This window comes from Letharia columbiana (assembly GCF_014066305.1).
Source record: "Letharia columbiana isolate WasteWater2 chromosome Unknown xfSc0000018_s0, whole genome shotgun sequence".
In the NCBI taxonomy this organism is placed as follows: domain Eukaryota; kingdom Fungi; phylum Ascomycota; class Lecanoromycetes; order Lecanorales; family Parmeliaceae; genus Letharia; species Letharia columbiana.
In genome coordinates, this window is record NW_023501155.1 from 15,528 (window position 1) to 33,624 (window position 18,097).

At 38.0% G+C, this 18,097-nt stretch overlaps 3 protein-coding genes across 3 annotated transcripts; 2 read left to right on the forward strand and 1 right to left on the reverse strand.

The window, feature by feature from the left end:
* Positions 1-10,565: 10,565 nt before the first annotated feature.
* Positions 10,566-11,298, forward strand: HO173_013038 (uncharacterized protein; the record flags this gene model as incomplete). Its single annotated transcript, XM_037314867.1, has 4 exons — positions 10,566-10,623; positions 10,698-10,714; positions 10,772-10,814; positions 10,871-11,298. 4 exons carry the CDS (start codon positions 10,566-10,568, stop codon positions 11,296-11,298), a joined length of 546 nt encoding a protein of 181 aa, XP_037158247.1.
* A 2,348-nt stretch (positions 11,299-13,646) lies between these two features.
* On the forward strand, positions 13,647-14,714 carry HO173_013039 (uncharacterized protein; the record flags this gene model as incomplete). The annotated part of the gene is made up of 3 exons (XM_037314868.1): positions 13,647-13,924; positions 13,983-14,078; positions 14,147-14,714. 3 exons carry the CDS (start codon positions 13,647-13,649, stop codon positions 14,712-14,714), a joined length of 942 nt encoding a protein of 313 aa, XP_037158248.1.
* A 413-nt stretch (positions 14,715-15,127) lies between these two features.
* On the reverse strand, positions 15,128-16,905 carry HO173_013040 (uncharacterized protein; the record flags this gene model as incomplete). The annotated part of the gene is made up of 4 exons (XM_037314869.1): positions 15,128-15,898; positions 15,955-16,098; positions 16,150-16,740; positions 16,846-16,905. 4 exons carry the CDS (start codon positions 16,903-16,905, stop codon positions 15,128-15,130), a joined length of 1,566 nt encoding a protein of 521 aa, XP_037158249.1.
* Positions 16,906-18,097: the final 1,192 nt, after the last annotated feature.

Below are 18,097 nucleotides of genomic sequence, written 5' to 3' on the forward strand. Positions count from 1 at the left end.
TAAAAGAGTTTAATTAATAACTCTAACTTCGTTTCTAATAGCCTATAACTTTATATAAGTAAATATCGCCTTTACTCGCTAGAATAATAACGATCTTAGTAATACCTTTATTTAGAGTAGTATTAAGATCGTATCTAGCGATAATAATAATAAGAAGAATTATAAAAGGCTTATATCGGATATTATATCGTTATTATAAATCGAAGAAATTAAAGATATACGCGATTTTTAAATAGAGAAAGAAGTTTCTATTAATTTTCTAAAAAATATAAATAATAGTAGAGATTCGAGATTAAGTGGCTTAAACGTATATTAAATTAAATCGAAATCTTCGTTAGGCCTTCGCGAAATTAGAGAGACTCTTAATATCTTAAATAGTAAAGAAATAATAAATTAAGAAATAATATCTAAGGTAATTATTTAATAATCTATTATATCTATATCTACTCTTAATTCTTTTAATTATACTAAGCGATATCTTATATTTTAAATTACTATTAGTATATATAAAAGAATAAGATAGGGCTGAGCTTGGAAATCTTAAATTTATATATGCAGCCAATCATTAATTCGAGGTTATTACGCCTTTTGACTAGACTGACTAAGTTAATCCGCTAGCCCTTCCGAGCTTCCTTATTAAAAATTTATATATAGAAGTTTTATACTCTAAAATAACCAGCTTTCTATGAATACTATTTCTTCATAATTTCATAAATTATAGAGTTCGATATACGCTTTCTAACGCTGTAAAAATAATGAAGTTTAGCCTACTATTGGTAAATGAAATAAATATTCAAATATGATAGTTATAATAGTTATATATCAGACGCGTTCGAAATCGAATAATAATCCTTCCACCTATTTATATAATTATTCTTCTTCTATAATTCTATTAATCTATTAATTATAAATAAATTCGCCCTTAATATTCCCCGCTTAAATATTACTAAATATCTAAGGTATATATCCCTTCCGCCCGTTTTTTAAACCCCTTATTAACGCCCTTAGGCTATTCCTCGGCGAATTCGCTATTATTAGTAATCGAGGCCGTAAGCGAGCCTAACAGCTATTTACTACTACTCATAAACGCGCTAAAAGGCTCTTTAAAAGAGCTCGAACGGATACGTCCTCCCCTATATACTCCTTTCAAGCCAGCGATAATGCCTTTTAACCTAGCGATACTACCTTCCAAGACGCGTCTTCCTCCCCTATTCGTTCTTCATTACCCTATTTTAAAGCCTCTCAACGCGTATTAGATTCTAAATATCGTCAAGAAGAAGCTCCTAAACGAGAGAAAGACGCTGTTAAAGACCCTCTATTGCGAGACCTACCACCAAACTTCTTTAACAACGACCCTTTCGATAGCTTACGTCCTTTCAGCCCACCTTTTAGCCCTTATATAGATTCTACTCAGTCTTCAATAAGGCTCACCAGCTACACCGCGCGTCACTCATATACTATAGAGCCTACATAGCATAATTTAAGTTCTATAGACTAGATTTACAACCGCTATAATACGGCGTTATAAAAAGATAAGATAGCCGAGTAATACTACGATAGCGAAAAGACTAAAGTCGATACACCTAAAATAGACGAGATAGACGATATAAAATAAGGTTATAAGGGCGTTAAAACGAGTATAAACAATTCGATTAATCTTAGCGAGTATATTATTAATTAAATCCTTCACTCTTTAACGTTAGAGATCTTAAATCTTATTAATAATAGTAAAGAATTTCGTCGCTATAGCGTTTAGTATAATAATACAACCTCTATAGCCTTACAGCAGATTACTATCAATCATTCAATCGCCCCCTACACGTGTAAAATCCAGAGAGCGATTACTACTTATATACCTACCCTAGCGCCTCCAGAGAGCGAAAAATCGGTCTTTAGTCAAATCTATATTATAAATAATATCTAAGATTAGTCCATAATACGATATAACTTTCTTCCGACCGCGTTTCCTATACTAACTTTACTAGGTATAGCTACTATAATCGTATTAATTAGACACTTTATCGTAAAATAGCTATAAATCTTAGAAGTATTAATCCCTATATTAACGCCCTCAAATCGATATCTAAAAGGCTAAAGGCCAATTCGAATATACGGGGCTATAAGCTACTCCATAAGAATCTATAATATCATAATTCATATATCTATAATCGTTTTATTTTAAATAAAATCGCTATCGCCTAAGAGGGTGATATCGATAATTTACTAGATATATCTAAGGCTAAAGATATATTAATAGAGGCTAAAAGTAATAAGAGGTTTAGTATTTTATATTAGCATCCAGCCTATATACCCCTACGCTATCCTCTTATCTTTTTATTCGATAAATAGTTATAGTATAATAATATACTCAATATAGGTAATATATTAGATAGAAGTCTTCTTACTTAGCGAAGTAGAAATAACGAAGCTATTTCATAAGTTAGAGAAACTATCGAATAAGGTAATTCTATATAAGTAACGCTTATCTTATATTATAGGTCTATTTTATTCATTTCTTCTATTCTATCAATCGCTAACTTCCCATAGATATATAATATAGAGTCGTCCCGGCAAGTTCAACCGCCTCCTTTACTGCGATAGACTACTATAATATTTCGTCTACGATATCTATATAACTATTAAAAGTAATAAACTTTACTAACTAAAGATGAATTAGAAGATTATTTAAGCTAATATCTATTAAGTAGTCGTCGATACTTATACTAATAGAGTTATTATAGATAATTAGGCTGATAAATAACGTATCGTCCTCTCTTTCTTCTATTAAGGAGGCCTACGGTTTATAAAATAACTCTACTAGAATACTATTATCCTATTTACTAAGTTCGATTAGCCGAACCTTTTACGACTTTTATCTATAACTCAAAATAGACCGAGATTATCAAAAATCTTTTATTTGACGAACGCGCTACTGATCGACTTAATCTGATTGCTAGGGTATTTAGACTAAAGCTGAAGGCTCTTATAAATAATATTCTAAAGGGGAAGATATTAGATATACTTTTATTCTTTTTATTTCTTATTATAGTATAGTAGCTCTCTCTTATCTCATTTAATAGAATAGCTCCTTAGACGATATATTAGTTAGGCGATTAGTATAGATTGTAGTTTCTAAGAGTGCTTCTAATATAATTTAATCTATTATACATCGTAATTTCTATTAATTAGCTCTATAATATCGTTTAATTTTTTTTTTACTCTTATAAAAGCGAAGTATAGCTGATTAAAATATCGATTAGTTTTAATTCTAACTAACTTTATGAGTAATAAATCGAGTTCCGACCTATGTCTACACCATTAAATTTTAAAAACGAGGCCTACCGTATATCTATATCCTTATCATTTTATACTCTAAAGATCGATTCTTTAGCGCCGCTAAGGTCGACGCCGCTATTAATATTAAGATCTCTAATTAAAGACTATTTTCTAATCTCTATACGATCGTTATTAGATATATACTCTATAAAAATTATAGTTAATATACTACTAGCAGAATAGATACTATTTCATCTTATTAAGACTTAGATAAAAACGTATATAGCAAGTAGTTTCCGAAGGACTTCAGCGATTATATCGTCTTTAAATTAGACTTCGAGTATCTTATATATCGTCGGCGTAAGCTTACTAAGATATTAGATGATAAATTCAAGTAGAATTACTAGATAATATTTTATAGTCTCTATTTATTAACTAAGTATAACGCTTATATTAATATAGAGATCTACGTTAACGTTAAAGTCTATAAATATATCTTTAAGTATATTTATAAGGGTAGTAATCGGGCTAGTCTTCGAATAGAGCGTAAGAGCGATATAGATTAAAACGATATAGGGCTAGACTAGATAGATGAGATTTAAGAGTATTAAAATACACGGTAAGTAGGCTCTACGGAAATCTATTAAAGGATTTTTGACTTTAAATTATATAATCATAATCCTTCTATCGAACGATTATTTATTTATCTCTCGAATTAATAAGGCGTAATATTTAATAACGATAATAATCTATTTTATATAATTAATATAGAATATAAACGCTAGACTAAGCTAATAGCCTTCTTTCAGCTAAATTAATAATGTCGATAAAAAAGATAAGTAGAAGATCTCTTCTATATCGATCTATCGATATAATATATCTAAAAAAAGAATAAGTAAGGTATATCTAAATAAAGTCTACGTTAGAGGCGTAGAAGTATTATTAAAAGAATATATTACATTAATCCGAACGCTGAGAAACTCTTCTATCTACGATACCTCCTCCTAAACATATTAAATCCTATATTCTTCGAAGACTTACGCACGGTAGACGATAATATTCTTTCTTTCTATTATAATACCTATATAATAAAAGGCTTACTTTACGATAACGCTGAATGAGATTAAGTATTAAATGAAACAGCGGCCTAGCAGGGAGGATACGTCTTATAGAGTCTCTTCGTAATAATTCTACTATAATATAAGCTCGGTAACTCTCTAGATCTATAAAATAATTATAAATTAAGATATATAAGTAATTTCTTCTTTATTAAATAGAAATACTTTAAGCGTAATATAAATAGCTTATCGCGCTAACGATAATATTAAAATATTACAACTTTTTTTTAATATAGTATTTCTTTTTTTATATACTAAAACTTTTCGCGCTAGATGTATTTTTTCTTAATAATTTCTTTAATAAGTTAAAGTGCTTTAAGTTATAGAATAAGAAGATTACCGCGCTAACGGTGATTTTGAAATATCGCGACTTTTTTTGATGTGATATTCTTTTTTTAGCTATTAAAACTTTTCGCGCTAGATATATTTTTCCTTTTTTTATCTATAAATAATTTGATTCTCTACTTATACTTTGCGTACATTTCTTAACTAACACTTATTATTCTTTATTTAAATTATCTAATAATCTTATTTATATCCTTCAGACTTAGTATTATACTCTTCCTCTATCAGACGATACGCAATATAAACAAGCCGTCGTCGAAGACTTCTACCTTCATTTAATTCAAATCCGCTTAAAGAAAAACAACACCAGCTCTATAAAGGATATCAGCCTTACTATCAACTTTAGTCTACTCGCGATTTAGCGAGACTACGAATAATATTATATTAATAATTAAAATCGACTTTTACGCGAAGTATATAGCTATCGAATTAATATCTAGAATTAGATATAAGCGAGTTTTAATAATAATTAAATCGCTATAACTAACGCTATTTAAAACGCGATCTCTTATTTTAATAGCTAACTCTTCTTTCTTAATAGCTATAAAAATATCGATAAAATTATACTTTAGAATATTATATTGCGAAGAGTACAAAATAACTCTAAGATAGCTATTACTATGGCTTTATCTAATATCGCCTCTATTCTCCTTTAAGATAATACTATTACTTATTCTCGCTTTAAGATTCCCCTTAATACTATTACTTAGTTTAATTATAATATATCGATAAGATCTAATTTAGCTTAGTTATTAGAGATAACCGAGCTTATTTTCTAGAACGAAGTCTCTATATAAAACCGCTATAATATCGAGATCGTTAATTGTATGCTTTAAGATATTCGAAAGAACCCCACTTCTTTTAATAATATAGTCATATATTTCTACAATAACTTTCGTTAAATTCTTTTAATTATTAAGGGTGCTAAATTAGATTATATCGCTCGAGCTATATTAAAGACGTTCTATCTTTAAAACTATATTTAAATTTTTAAACTAATAGAAAATATAAGGCTTTAAAACTCTAATTTTATTAATTAAGGTCGAACTAATATAAAGGAATTCGTCTAAAGGCTATTAGATATAAGTAATAATATCTTAGCAAGCTTCGAAGGATAAGAAGCTGTCGATTAATCTACCGGGTAATTATTAGACGACTTTATTACTTAGCTAATTAATACTATTTATAGTAACCTTAGCCTATATCGAATAGCTAATTTCTATACGTCTAGGGTGATCCTTTATATCCTTAATAAGAATATCGTTTGATTTAATAGTTAAGTCCTCGATAAGTTTTCTAGAGTTAAGATCGTTTGTAATAGTAGAGATTAAGTCGTTAATAAGGAAGATAGCTTCCTCCTACTTACTAAAATAATAAATACCTTCAAACCGGCCTCGCTTTCACTCTATTATTTAAAGTTAAAATAGGATTATATAGTAATACTACTAAGGAATTTAAAGTAGCGTATAGATTTATATAATGGGATACGTCTATAAGTTAAGCATATTAGGTCTAAGATACTCGATTGCTATATTCTTAAAGGCGAATATAACGGTGAATGATACTATATATTACGTATCCCTCTAGCTCCGCCTAATTCGAACGATCTATATGCTCCCTTTTAACGCATCTAATTCTTAATTCGATTAATCTTCAGTATAACGATTAACAAGTCTTAGAGTTAATCATTATAGCAGATCGGCCTATATCTATACTCCGAGATCTTTATTTATAGCTAATTATATATAATCTTAAGTCGAGTTATCAGCAAGATCGGCCTATTAATTATAGCCCTAGACGATCTATTAAGAAAACAACTTACTCGATCGACGAGGTATATTAAGAATAAGATTATTAAGTAGATACTTCTTCCTTAGATAAGGACGTAATTAATCAGCGATCTATAGTGATAGAAGTAGGTCATTTACTGTATAGAAAGCAAGTAGAGTCCGATTTAACTTAGGGTTAGGGCTTTTACCTTCTTTATTAATTTCGTAGTAGTAAAAGTAGGTCAAAAACGCACAGCAAGCGATTAGAGTTCGATTTAACTTAGGGCTAGGGCTAAAATTCCATTTAACTTAGAAAAATCCAACTCCATTTGACTTAGAAAAATGAAAAATCCAACTTCATGAATTTAATTCATGGGCCTTTACTTATCTTTATATAATAGTCTTATACTAAAAAGCTAGATTATAATCCTTATAAATTCTATAATAACTTCGATATAAAGAATAAGACTAAACTTATAAATATTATAATCGAATTTCTTATCTATTAGAAAGCTATTTATAAATTAAACACCCGTAAATAAAAGTAAGTTATTATTAAAAAAATCATTGTCTTAATTATTAAAGGGATTTAAAGACTCGTTACTCTATTAATTAATAAACGTCTAATTATATATAAATAAGTTTTTAAGATTAAATATAATAGTAATAAAATTATTAATAAATTTAAGGCTAGACTCGTTATTAGAGAGTTTACATAAGTAGAAAATATCGACTTTTATAAGACCTTTACCTCTACTCTACGATTTAACTCTCTATATCTATTTCTATTATATATAATAATAATAAATCTTCTAATAGAATAAATAAATATTAATAATACTTATCTTAATAGCGACCTCTATAAGAAAATCTATATAATCTTATTACTAGGCTATTTATTAGTAACTAGTACTAAAAATAAGATACTACTTCTTTAAAAAGAATTATATAATCTTAAGTAATTAGCCCGTATCTAAAATAAGAAATTCAAGTATATTATTAAGAAAATAGAATTTATAGTTATTATAGCTAATAGCTATATCTTTATTCGAGTATTACTAGAGGAAATAGTTATTATAGTACTTTATATAAATAATATTCTTATTAAAGCTAAGTTATAAAGTATTATAAATTATATTAAGTATTAAATTTATAAAGAATTTAAGGCTATTAAAATAAGCCTAGTTAATTATATTCTCGATATTTAAATTTACTATAATTAAAAATTCTATATCTTAATTATTAAATAAGTATAGTACGTCGAAAAGATACTTAAAGAATATTTAATAAACTAGGCGACTTTTATTTATACTCTTATCGATAGATATAAATTAATTTAACTAGGTCGACTAGAAGAAGAATATATAAATTAGCTATAATACTAGAAGTAAATAGAAAGCCTTATATTTCTTATAACTAGTATATAAATTAATATAGTCTTCGTTATAGAAAAGCTTAGTTAATTCTATTATAACTTTACTATCCGCTATATAAACGCCGTAAATCGAGTATTTAAGTATATATAAGATATTATATTTCTAGAACTACGCTATTAAGAAATAGAAATATTAAAAGAATTCGCGAATTTAGTATACGATAATAACTAGAAGAATCGTAAGTTCATCTACGAATTCGCCTTACTATATAAATAAGTAGTATATTTATAATATAGTCGAAAATAGCGAGAGGTAGCTATATCTATTATAGAAGCTAAGTATATAACTTTAATAGAAGAAGATAAGATTATCGTATAAACTATACGATAACTATAAGAAGTTTATTTTCGAGTATTAGATAAAGGTTCTATAATATTACTCGATAATAATAAGAGAATTATTAATCTTATAAAGAATCTCGAGTATTACTAAAGGATTAAATATATCGATATTTAATATTATTATATTCGCTAATTAATTAAAAACGAGGTAGTTAATATAGACTATATACTTATAGCTTAAATAGTAATAAATATTCTTATTAAATCGCTAAATAAGAAGCTATTTAAATAATATAGGGGGCTACTTAGAATATATAGCTATTCGACTAATTAGAAGATCGCTATTAAGAAAGTTCAATATTATATAAAGTCTAAATTCACTTTTTTAAAATAATCTTATTATATATAAGAGTTATTACGTATTCTAGAAGAATAAATTAAAGAGCCGTATTAAAAGTTTACGTTATTTCTCTACTTTCTCTACTTTCTTTATAAAGATTTTTTCGAAGAGTAATATTAATTATTTACTCTATTATCTCTATCTTTTTAATAGCTAAATAAAGAGAAAGTATTAATTTTAACGGCTTATAATTATTAGCTACGACTTATAATTATTAGTTATAATATAGCTAAAGACTATAGTTATATAGCTATAAATAAATATAGTTATAAATAATATAGCTATAGATAATAGTAGTTATAGATAATATAGTTATTAATAATAGTAGTTATAGGTGATATAGCTATTAGCAATAGTAGTCATGGATAATATAGTTATGAATAATAGCCATATAGTTATAACTATGGTGTGCCAGGGTAATTAGTTTACTTGGCGTATATGTGGAATTAACACGCCTGGAAGGCTGAGATGTATCCCCCGAAGTGATCCGATTTACTATGGGCCACAAGCCGAAATCGGATGACTCGAAGGGACGAATCTCCAGTGATTTGGCAAGCGACTTTTTGCATTTATATCAGGCCCATGCCCACTGCATGAAGTTCTTTCCTTATGTTCTACCTATCTATGTATGCGATCTATTTACATAGCATTCATATATAGCCCTAGCCCTAATTGTATTGGGCATAGCCTATCACATTACCAACACAATTGACCCTCTCACGGTCTCGTGCTGTGGGGCGTGCTGGAAAGTTCAAGTTAGGGTTAGGGCTCTCTAAGGTTCGTTGAAAGGGCAGTTCCTCTCTTCACGCATCTTGTTCATCTCAAGCTTGAAGAGGAACCTTTAAGATACCTGGCAGCCCGTCAGCATCATCGATTCCAAGAATTTTACTCTACCCGACATCAAAATCCCACCGCCCTGTGCAACACAGACGCAAAGCAGCGTCAGGACGGAGGCCCAAGGGCAAACATCAGCAGGCCAGACGACTGTATTCCTGCCGCCATGCAAGCAAGGGCCAGATTCTGTATCTTTTTGCGAAGGTTGAATCGGGACTGGCAGTGTCAAGTGTTGTAGAAGCGGTACTGACAAGGATGAGACTGGCGTCAGTGAATTCTCCGTCAGTGTCACCACTTCTTCTTTTTCTACTCCTTTGGTGTCACTAGTCTTGGTCCTAAGATCTTACATTTCTCCTGTACTACCTGGTATGGTTCTTTCCACTCAGCAATGTAAGCTTTACCCAAGCTTACAATAGGCCGATATCTTTTCCATATCATGTTTTTTTTTAAATTTACGTAATTCTTTATGCAGGAATCGAGTACGATGCGCCGGCATCATTGCGGAAGCATCATCTCTTAGCATTGATTTTTTGGTGGTGGTCAGGCAACTTTGGCCAGGGTCGCCAGTCTTGACACCTCGGGGCTTCAGCTTGCTCGATTATGGAGTATGGAGTAAGCTTATGGAGAGCCCACCTCCAAGGAAGATGCCCGAGGATCTCCAAGCGTGCCCAAGCTCCCGCATACTCCGCTTACTGTTACCGAAAACATCCCGCTTTCCCTCCCAATCAGGAAATATTTTCTGCACTATTGCACATGTTTATGCAGCTGATCTCGTTTATATGCAGCTTACTCCTTCTAGTTCCTGACCGCTCACAACTCAAACCTCGAAGCCATGATCTTTCACGCCCCAAGCCCCACGCCCAATGGACCTCCCGCATAACAATCAACTATCGTTTCCCAAAATAGGGGCAGTCGCTTCTCGCTTCTGCTTCTCAGCTTGCTTCATGCAGCTTACACGAAATATTCCCCTCGTTGCCAAGCGTAATAGATGCAGGTATAAAACCATGGCCATGTCGCATTGGCTTCCCATATTTCTCCTGCAGGACCCGCATTGATCGAGACCTGCAAGCACACGCTACAACTACAACAGCCTGTGACAAGCCAAAATGCACGTCACCTTCATATTGACGGCAGTTGCCAGCCTCATAGTAGTCACACTGGCAGGTACATGCAACCAAGACAATTGTTATAGAGCCCTCGAGCACTATCAAGAATCCACCTCTTCCAGCTTCTGCAAGCAGTACCTGAAAACATCGTACGCTCATCTCTTCCTCCACCACCACCTCGAGACATCAACTAACCACCTTCTCAGCACCAAAACCGCACCAAGCGGCATCGCAACCTGCGGCCCTTCCGTACATACAACCCCCCCTCATACACTCTCTCCCACCTGACTAACCCGCCCCACCAGCGCATCTCCAGCGCCTGCAGCTGCCTAACAACCACCACCCCGCCCCCCATCACCACAACCAGCAGCAGCAGCACCTTCGACACCTCAACCTGCACCCCGCAATCCATCTCCGCGTGCCCCACCGCCCCCGACCCCTGCTGCGCCTTCATCTGCGCCGAAGCCCAAGTCCCCTTCGACGTCTGCTCGCCCAACAACCGCACCGTCCTGGCCCAATGCTCGCAGTGCTCCTACCCGACCACGACCGCCACCCCTTCCAAGAAGACGACGACGGCAACCTCGGCCCCCAAGACGACGACGACGACGACCGCGCCGCCCAAGACGACGCTGAGCAGCAGCGCGGCCACGACGGCGCCGGCGAGCTTCCCCTTCCCGACGTCGACGTGCACGGGCAGGCTGCTGAGCATTGCGGGGTGTCCGACGCCGTATGATCACTGCTGCCAGTATGTGTGCGAGGAGGCGCAGGTGCCGTATGATGTGTGCTCGTTGACGAACGGGAGTGGGGAGTATGCTGTGTGTTCGAGCTGTCCTTCGCCGACGCCGACTTGATTTTCTGTTTTCTTTCTTCGATTTTCAAGACTTCTTGGGACGTGTACGCGAAGGCTTGGATTTGTGCCGGGTGGTCGTCGTCTGAGATTGTAAAAGAAATGATGATAGGGTTGGGTATGAAATCGGATGACGCTCGTATCTGAAGGTCTCGACGAATTCGTGCACATGAGCGAAGAATCCACACACAGGCTCCCTCTCGCAGAACCTTCCATTTACGTGCCAACTACTTTCGCACCCCCTCCCCCTTCTCTAATCAGCTCAGTCCCGTCTTCAAAGCACACTCAGGACCCAGAACAGCCTCACTCCGCTCTGCTCTCCTCGGCAAATAGAATGCATTCCCCAGTACAGGGAAAGATATCTGTAAACTATGCGACACTGATCAACCAGGCAGCATCTCATCATCTACCCATCCATCCACAAACCGCAACACGCAGGTCGTACGAAACCAAGCATCCCAAAATGGCAGACTTCAAACAACCATCTCTGATGGAACAGGGTCTTCTTGAAGCTGACCCTCCCTCCTACCCACCGTGTTCTCATTTCCATCTCCCGTATCTTCTTCCCTTGCCGCTTGATCCCAGATGCCGCTTTTCTTGAATCCACTTCCCACACATTCCTAATCCTATCCATTCATCCATCTATCCATCACCCTTTCCCCCTTCCCTCTTCCCTCCCCACACCACACCACGCACGATCGTCTCCATCCGCCTACCGCATTATCCCCCGGAAGAAAGATGCGTAGCCAGAATGGCTCATAAGTACACCCTAGAAAAGCGATTTGATTATCCGATTGTTCCACTTTTTTTATCCGTGTTTGTTGAGGCTCGAACGATCCAAGTCCGGAAAGGTGGGCGAGTATAGATTGTGAGAAAGAAGAAGAAGAAGAAGAAGAAGACGAAGAAGAGAAAAAAAACCCCCCACGGAGCGTAGCCGTGCCGTGGTGACCCAGAAAACCGAAAAGGGAAGATGTAAAGCTGGAGCTCGAGCTCGAGCCAGAGCGGCTGCTACTGGTAGGTAGGGGAATATGGTGCTATAAGATAGCAAGCACATACACATGAACAAATAAAGAAATAAAAAAGAAAGAAGAGTATGAAAGTCGTAAACGTCCACGCCTCCATTCCCAGCATCTCCTTCCCCCAAACCAGATCCGCCGCCCTCATTTTCGAAAAAAAGGTCCCAATAGCCTCATTGGTGTTCAACCCAGAACACCTCTCTCATCTAAGGCCATCCTGCGAAGCTGTTTCCTATCCAGAAATACAAACGCAAATGCCTGACGCACAGCCTCGCTATCGAATGGCCGAGCCTTTCTTTGCTTTTGCTCAATCTATTGAAAAAGGACGATAGATGCACAGGGTTCTTATGCTACCGGCATGAAGCACCACATCATCTAAATATGATTTGAAGATGAGCGAGTAGAAGAGTAAGGTTTCATTAAGATATCGTTAAAAAAAAAAAACAAAATAAAGAAGAAGAAGTAGATAACTTCATAACGTCTTGCAACCGGGCTCATACTCGCTCACGTATAGTAAGCGTTTTGAGTCTTCAGACCCAATGGAAGGGGAGGTGTCAGGCAGCTATAACAATTCATCATTCTCGAGAGATGTCAGTCTCGCAGTGCCCCGGATGCTGCATGTATGCATCGACAGAACAGCCCAGATGGCAGCCGCCACAGTCCCTCCACCCTCCCCCCAGCCACGGGGCTATCAGAAAGGGCAAGTCCATCACATCAGATTTTGTTTCCTTCTCACTTTTCCATGCATCATCTTTCGGCACCGCCGCAACGTTTCGACGCAACGCGCTGCTAACCCGATTCATCCTCGGCGCACCGCCAAGCCTTTCTGCGCGACACAGCCCTACGCTAAGCTGTTTCCGGGATGCACCTCGCGAAGCTGACGGAGATGAGATAAATACCAGTCTCTCTCGCTGTAGCGACATGCTTCCAAAGCTTGCGGCAGACGCTCCAGACGTAATGGCTACGAGGTGTGATACTTATGGGGGCAAGGTTGCGCCGGGGGAAAATGGCAGTGCAGATGGAAATCTGCTTTCTGCTTCCCTTCCTGATATATATATTCGACATCCCTCGCGCAAAACGGAGGAGTTTCACAGAATCAGATTTCCTCGCATTCGTTCGACCTTCTCACAAGAACAGCTCACATCACCGAAACCGAAACCAAAACAAACAGCCACCAATAACGCCCACGTACCTTGACAGCGCCCAACATCTTCCACAATGCCCTCCCCTTCCGAATCCCTCGACATCGCCGAATTGGCCATTTACCTGCCTCTTCTATCCCTTACGCTTTTCGTCGTCTTCCGCCATGGTATACATCGCCAATCAGGCTGGATCTACCTCGCCATATTCTGCCTCATTCGGATCATTGGCGCTGCTCTAGGCATCGCAGCAGAGAAGAAGCCGAGCAAAGTCAGTGATCTGGAGTGGAGCGCGATATTGGGCAGCGTTGGGATAAGTCCGCTGCTATTGGCAGGTTTGGGGTTGTTGAAGAGGATGTGAGTGTCATGCCTGGGAGCAGAGATTGTCTAGCAGAGGCTCACAGGATGGCAACAGAACCGATGAGACCACAAAAAGGGTTCCAACGGAAGGTGCGATCCAGGAACGGAGCCGATTCGAGACTGTGGTATCTTATACCATTCTAGGCAGGATGTAAGTCGATCCTTCGAGATGTCAACGTAGCCGTCTAGAGGAAAGCAAGACTGAATTTTCTCCTCCAGATTCGGCAGACTCGGTGTCCATCAGTTTGCGACATCCTACCGCAGCCGCTTCCTCCAGCTTCTACAGATCCCTGCCGCAATCGCGCTCATTATCTGCATTGTTGGTGGCTCCGACTTGACCGACAGCTCAATTTCCGAACAGAGCACAGGAAAGAAACTGATCAAAGCCGGCCTCATCATCTTCCTGATCATCTATATCTGCCTCTTCCTCCTCATTGCCAAGAGCGCAAGCCAAATCAACGGCCTTCCCTCTGGGGAGAAGCGAGTCCTATCAGCATTAATAGTAGCGCTGCCACTCCTCGGTGTTCGCATCCTCTTCAGTCTCCTCGCATACTTCTCGACAATTTCGACATTCTCCCCAACCCACGGAAATGTTCTTGTACGAGCATTCATGGCAATCTTCGAGGAGATCCTGATAGTCATCGTGTATACCTTGGCTGGCATTTTGGTGCCTAAGTTTGGCGACGCGAAAATGGACGACACCAATCTCGAGATTCTGCATCTGGAAACGAGAGCGAGCACGCCAGCTCGGCACGCTCCACAGCAGGGTTCTCGGGTCGTGGTCTGAGGAAGACTTTGAGCTATACTCCCAGTAGTGATCATCGGAAGAATCGACAGCCTCCCAGCCGTCCGTTTCCTCGCATTGCTGTCCATGGCTTTGGTCGAACTGGAATGGACCCGAACTCAGGCTCTAGAAAGCATTGCAATCCATGTTGAAGATAGTGCTTGTGGATAGCACGTTGGCGGAAATTTTATGGTCTTAGTTGCTTCTGGTTTGAAATCATAGAGTCGAGGCTCAGATTGCTTGTCCTTACCGGTGTCCCCGCATCGGATGACTCGATGCCTCGTTTGTCAGTACCATAGAATGCATAGAAATCCCGAGACATCTCTAGATCCGAATCGCATTAGTCTGGGCGTGGGTTCTCATACCCAGACGTACCGGATGAATATAGCACGCGCTTAGTTGCCTTTTTGCGGAATTCACCATTCATCAAGCACCTCGTCTGCGCGCGCTGTCTCGAATTTATCCCACGCCGTGATCTCTCGTTTGGTTCTTAAAACATTAGCCAAAGACTCGGCTTGTTTGATGCCCATGAGCCGTCCAATCAGTGCAAGCCGGGTAATGATCCAAGCACGTATTCCGGTAAGACATTGATCCATCGTTGCAACAAGGTAGAAAGGCCATAGCAGAGATGCCCCTGCCGCCGCTCTTGGGAGCCGGGACGAGTACACGGACGAGTTTGAGGCTCCCAAGATGAAGGGAGCACTTGCACAAATGTCGTAAGCAAGATTTGCAAGTAGAACCTTGGATTGGCGTCGTTGTGATTGGTCAAGTGCTGGATTCGGCATGGAGTTGCGACTAAGCCAAGTCGTGATCACTTGCTGGGTGAGGATGCGAGCGCAACGGTATACATTCCAGACTGAAAGGGCCCACGTGCCTTTGTAGACGTGATACGTATTGGAGAAGACATTTTCGGTGTTGGGGCTCTGTTTAATCGAGTAAGAGAAGGCTGGTGGAAGGCTGTTCTTCCAATCTTCCAGATCAGAGTCAATAAAATTCGCCAGTGTGACGACTCCAATGTCGTTGGTTTCTGGTCTATCTACAGCAGCTCGCAGAGCGCAAAGGCGCCCAATTATTTGGATTAGCTGCCTCTCGGGTACCGCCTTATTGGTTTCACCTTCAGCAGCAATCTCAGCCCATTCGATGACATCCGGAGGGATCATTTGACGCCTTTGGAGGCAGTCGATGAGCTAGATCATAACAGTCAGGTCAAAGCGTTCTGTTCATCCCGAAATCAATGGCTTACAATCTGAACAACTAGATTGTCAAAAAGTTTGCGGCCAACCTTTGTTCGCAATTGATCCGTTCCACGTAGGCGCACTAGCGCAGTAGCTCCATTGACGTGGTTGGTCCAAGACCTCATAGACTCAGGATTTGAACATGTGACAGTCTGCGCAATGTCAGAACAGAAAACGGATAAATCCTCGAGCTAGGACATTACTTCAAACAAACCGAGCAGCATAACAGCCATCAACGTCTGGTCTGTGCTTACTTCTTTCGAATCTTGAATGGAAGCAGTGATGGCACGCAATACCCTCGCATACTTTTGACCCGCCGCGACCATAAGTTCCGGCGCCTGCTTCACGTTCGAGATGCCCGCCAAGCCTATGGCTTCGATGATCTTGGGCAGAGCATTGAAGGAGGAGTCTTGCCGATAGACCGTAGGCAGCACGTCGGAATACGTTGTCAGAGAGGCAGGGTCCGCAGGGACGAAGTTGTGGAAGAAATAGTAGGTAGCCTCGTCTTCTAGTGGAACGGAGAGGGTTCGGATAGTGACCTTTGTGCGTTCTACCATTTGGACAGTTGCAGCGGAGAAATCGATGGCAGGATTCCTGACATCGCCATCTCCCGTGAGTTCTATAGGGCGTATTGGAGATACAGGCATGCTAATCTCCCATTTTGTCCCCGTTTGAGCCTTGGCCACGACTTTGCTGGTCTCATTGCGAAAAATCGCATCCTGCTCGGCCCGGTATCCTGGGCATTCTCTGTGAGCCCTTCGACATTGGCCACAATGCGGTCGAGTTTGGTCACACTGAAATCGTTAGGTGTGCGGGTTTTCTACGGAAAGAAACATGGAGTTGGACTAGAGCTTCTTTTTTTTCTTTCGGAAATCGTATATTCTCGCTTATGCACGCACCTTTGTTCTCTTGGCCCGGCACGGAGCACAGCCCTTGCTAGGTCTGCCGCAGTACACCATTCTGGTGAGGCAAGCGTGACGTTCCTGAGGACAAAGGCCAAAGTGAAAGGCCGTTAGAGCAGATCAAAGAGACGTTTGAAGAAACAGTACTCTCGTTGAAGACAAGGAAGCGAGCTTTGGCGATGAAGATAGAATTCGACGGGCAGCAGCGGCAACCGTCATGGTGTTTTTCCCTGCGTCCTCCTCAGCATCATCATTCGCTTACAGAGGTGATATATAGAAGCAGGACGAGTCATGATGAGAAAAGATATTGCTTTGAGTCATCATGGCTCAGCTCACGATGGTGAGCGGTGGAGATGGATTTCTCAGCTTTGTGCAGACGCCGTTGAGGCTAGCCTGTTTGAGGGTAACACAATGTAGGAATACCAGAGCGCAGTGCTGTCTGCCGCCTCGAAACAGTTGGAAGGTGCTTCCTGCGGGGTCGTTCTTTCTAGCTTTATATAGTATAGTTTGCTTAACTAGATCCTTAGGGAATCCTTCGGATCCTACTTCCAGAGAATCTACATCCTCTTCTACCCACACGATACCGTGGTTATTCCTATTCTTTGAAGGTCCCTGCCCGGATTTTTTTATGGCCTTAAAGTAGGATCTCCTTTATTATTATTCTTACGTATTTTTAGAATTATTATTTAGCCTATTCGGCTATAATTTATCATTATTCGTTTTTCCACTGAATTCCTTATTAAAAACCTTACTATAAAAGTACTTTCTTAAGTTATTTAGTTTAGAAAGCCTCTTTCATCTATTAAACTTCTTTTTAAGACTTAAGAAGTCTTTAGTAAGTATCTTAAGGAGTTATTATTACCTAACTCAATTTTCTAGTTATTATTATTACTTATTAGAACTCTCTTATTACTATAAAAATAAATAAGTCATAATATTATTATTCTAGCGAGTATTAGAAATCTCCTCGAAGAATTAGCTTATTACTATCGTCTTAACGCCTTAGACTTCTTAAAAATTCCTCTTAATAATAATTCTATAAATTCTATAGTTTTATCGTTAGAATCTCATCGAAGTAAGTCTTCTTTAGATTAATCTAAAGCTCTTATATAGTCTAGTAATATTATAAAAGCAATTATATCTCGCTCTATATTTACTATATATAATAACTTCTTAGAAATTATTAATATATTAATATTAAAGTAACTTTAAAAGTTCGACTTTAATATAAAGAATTATTAAGATAAAG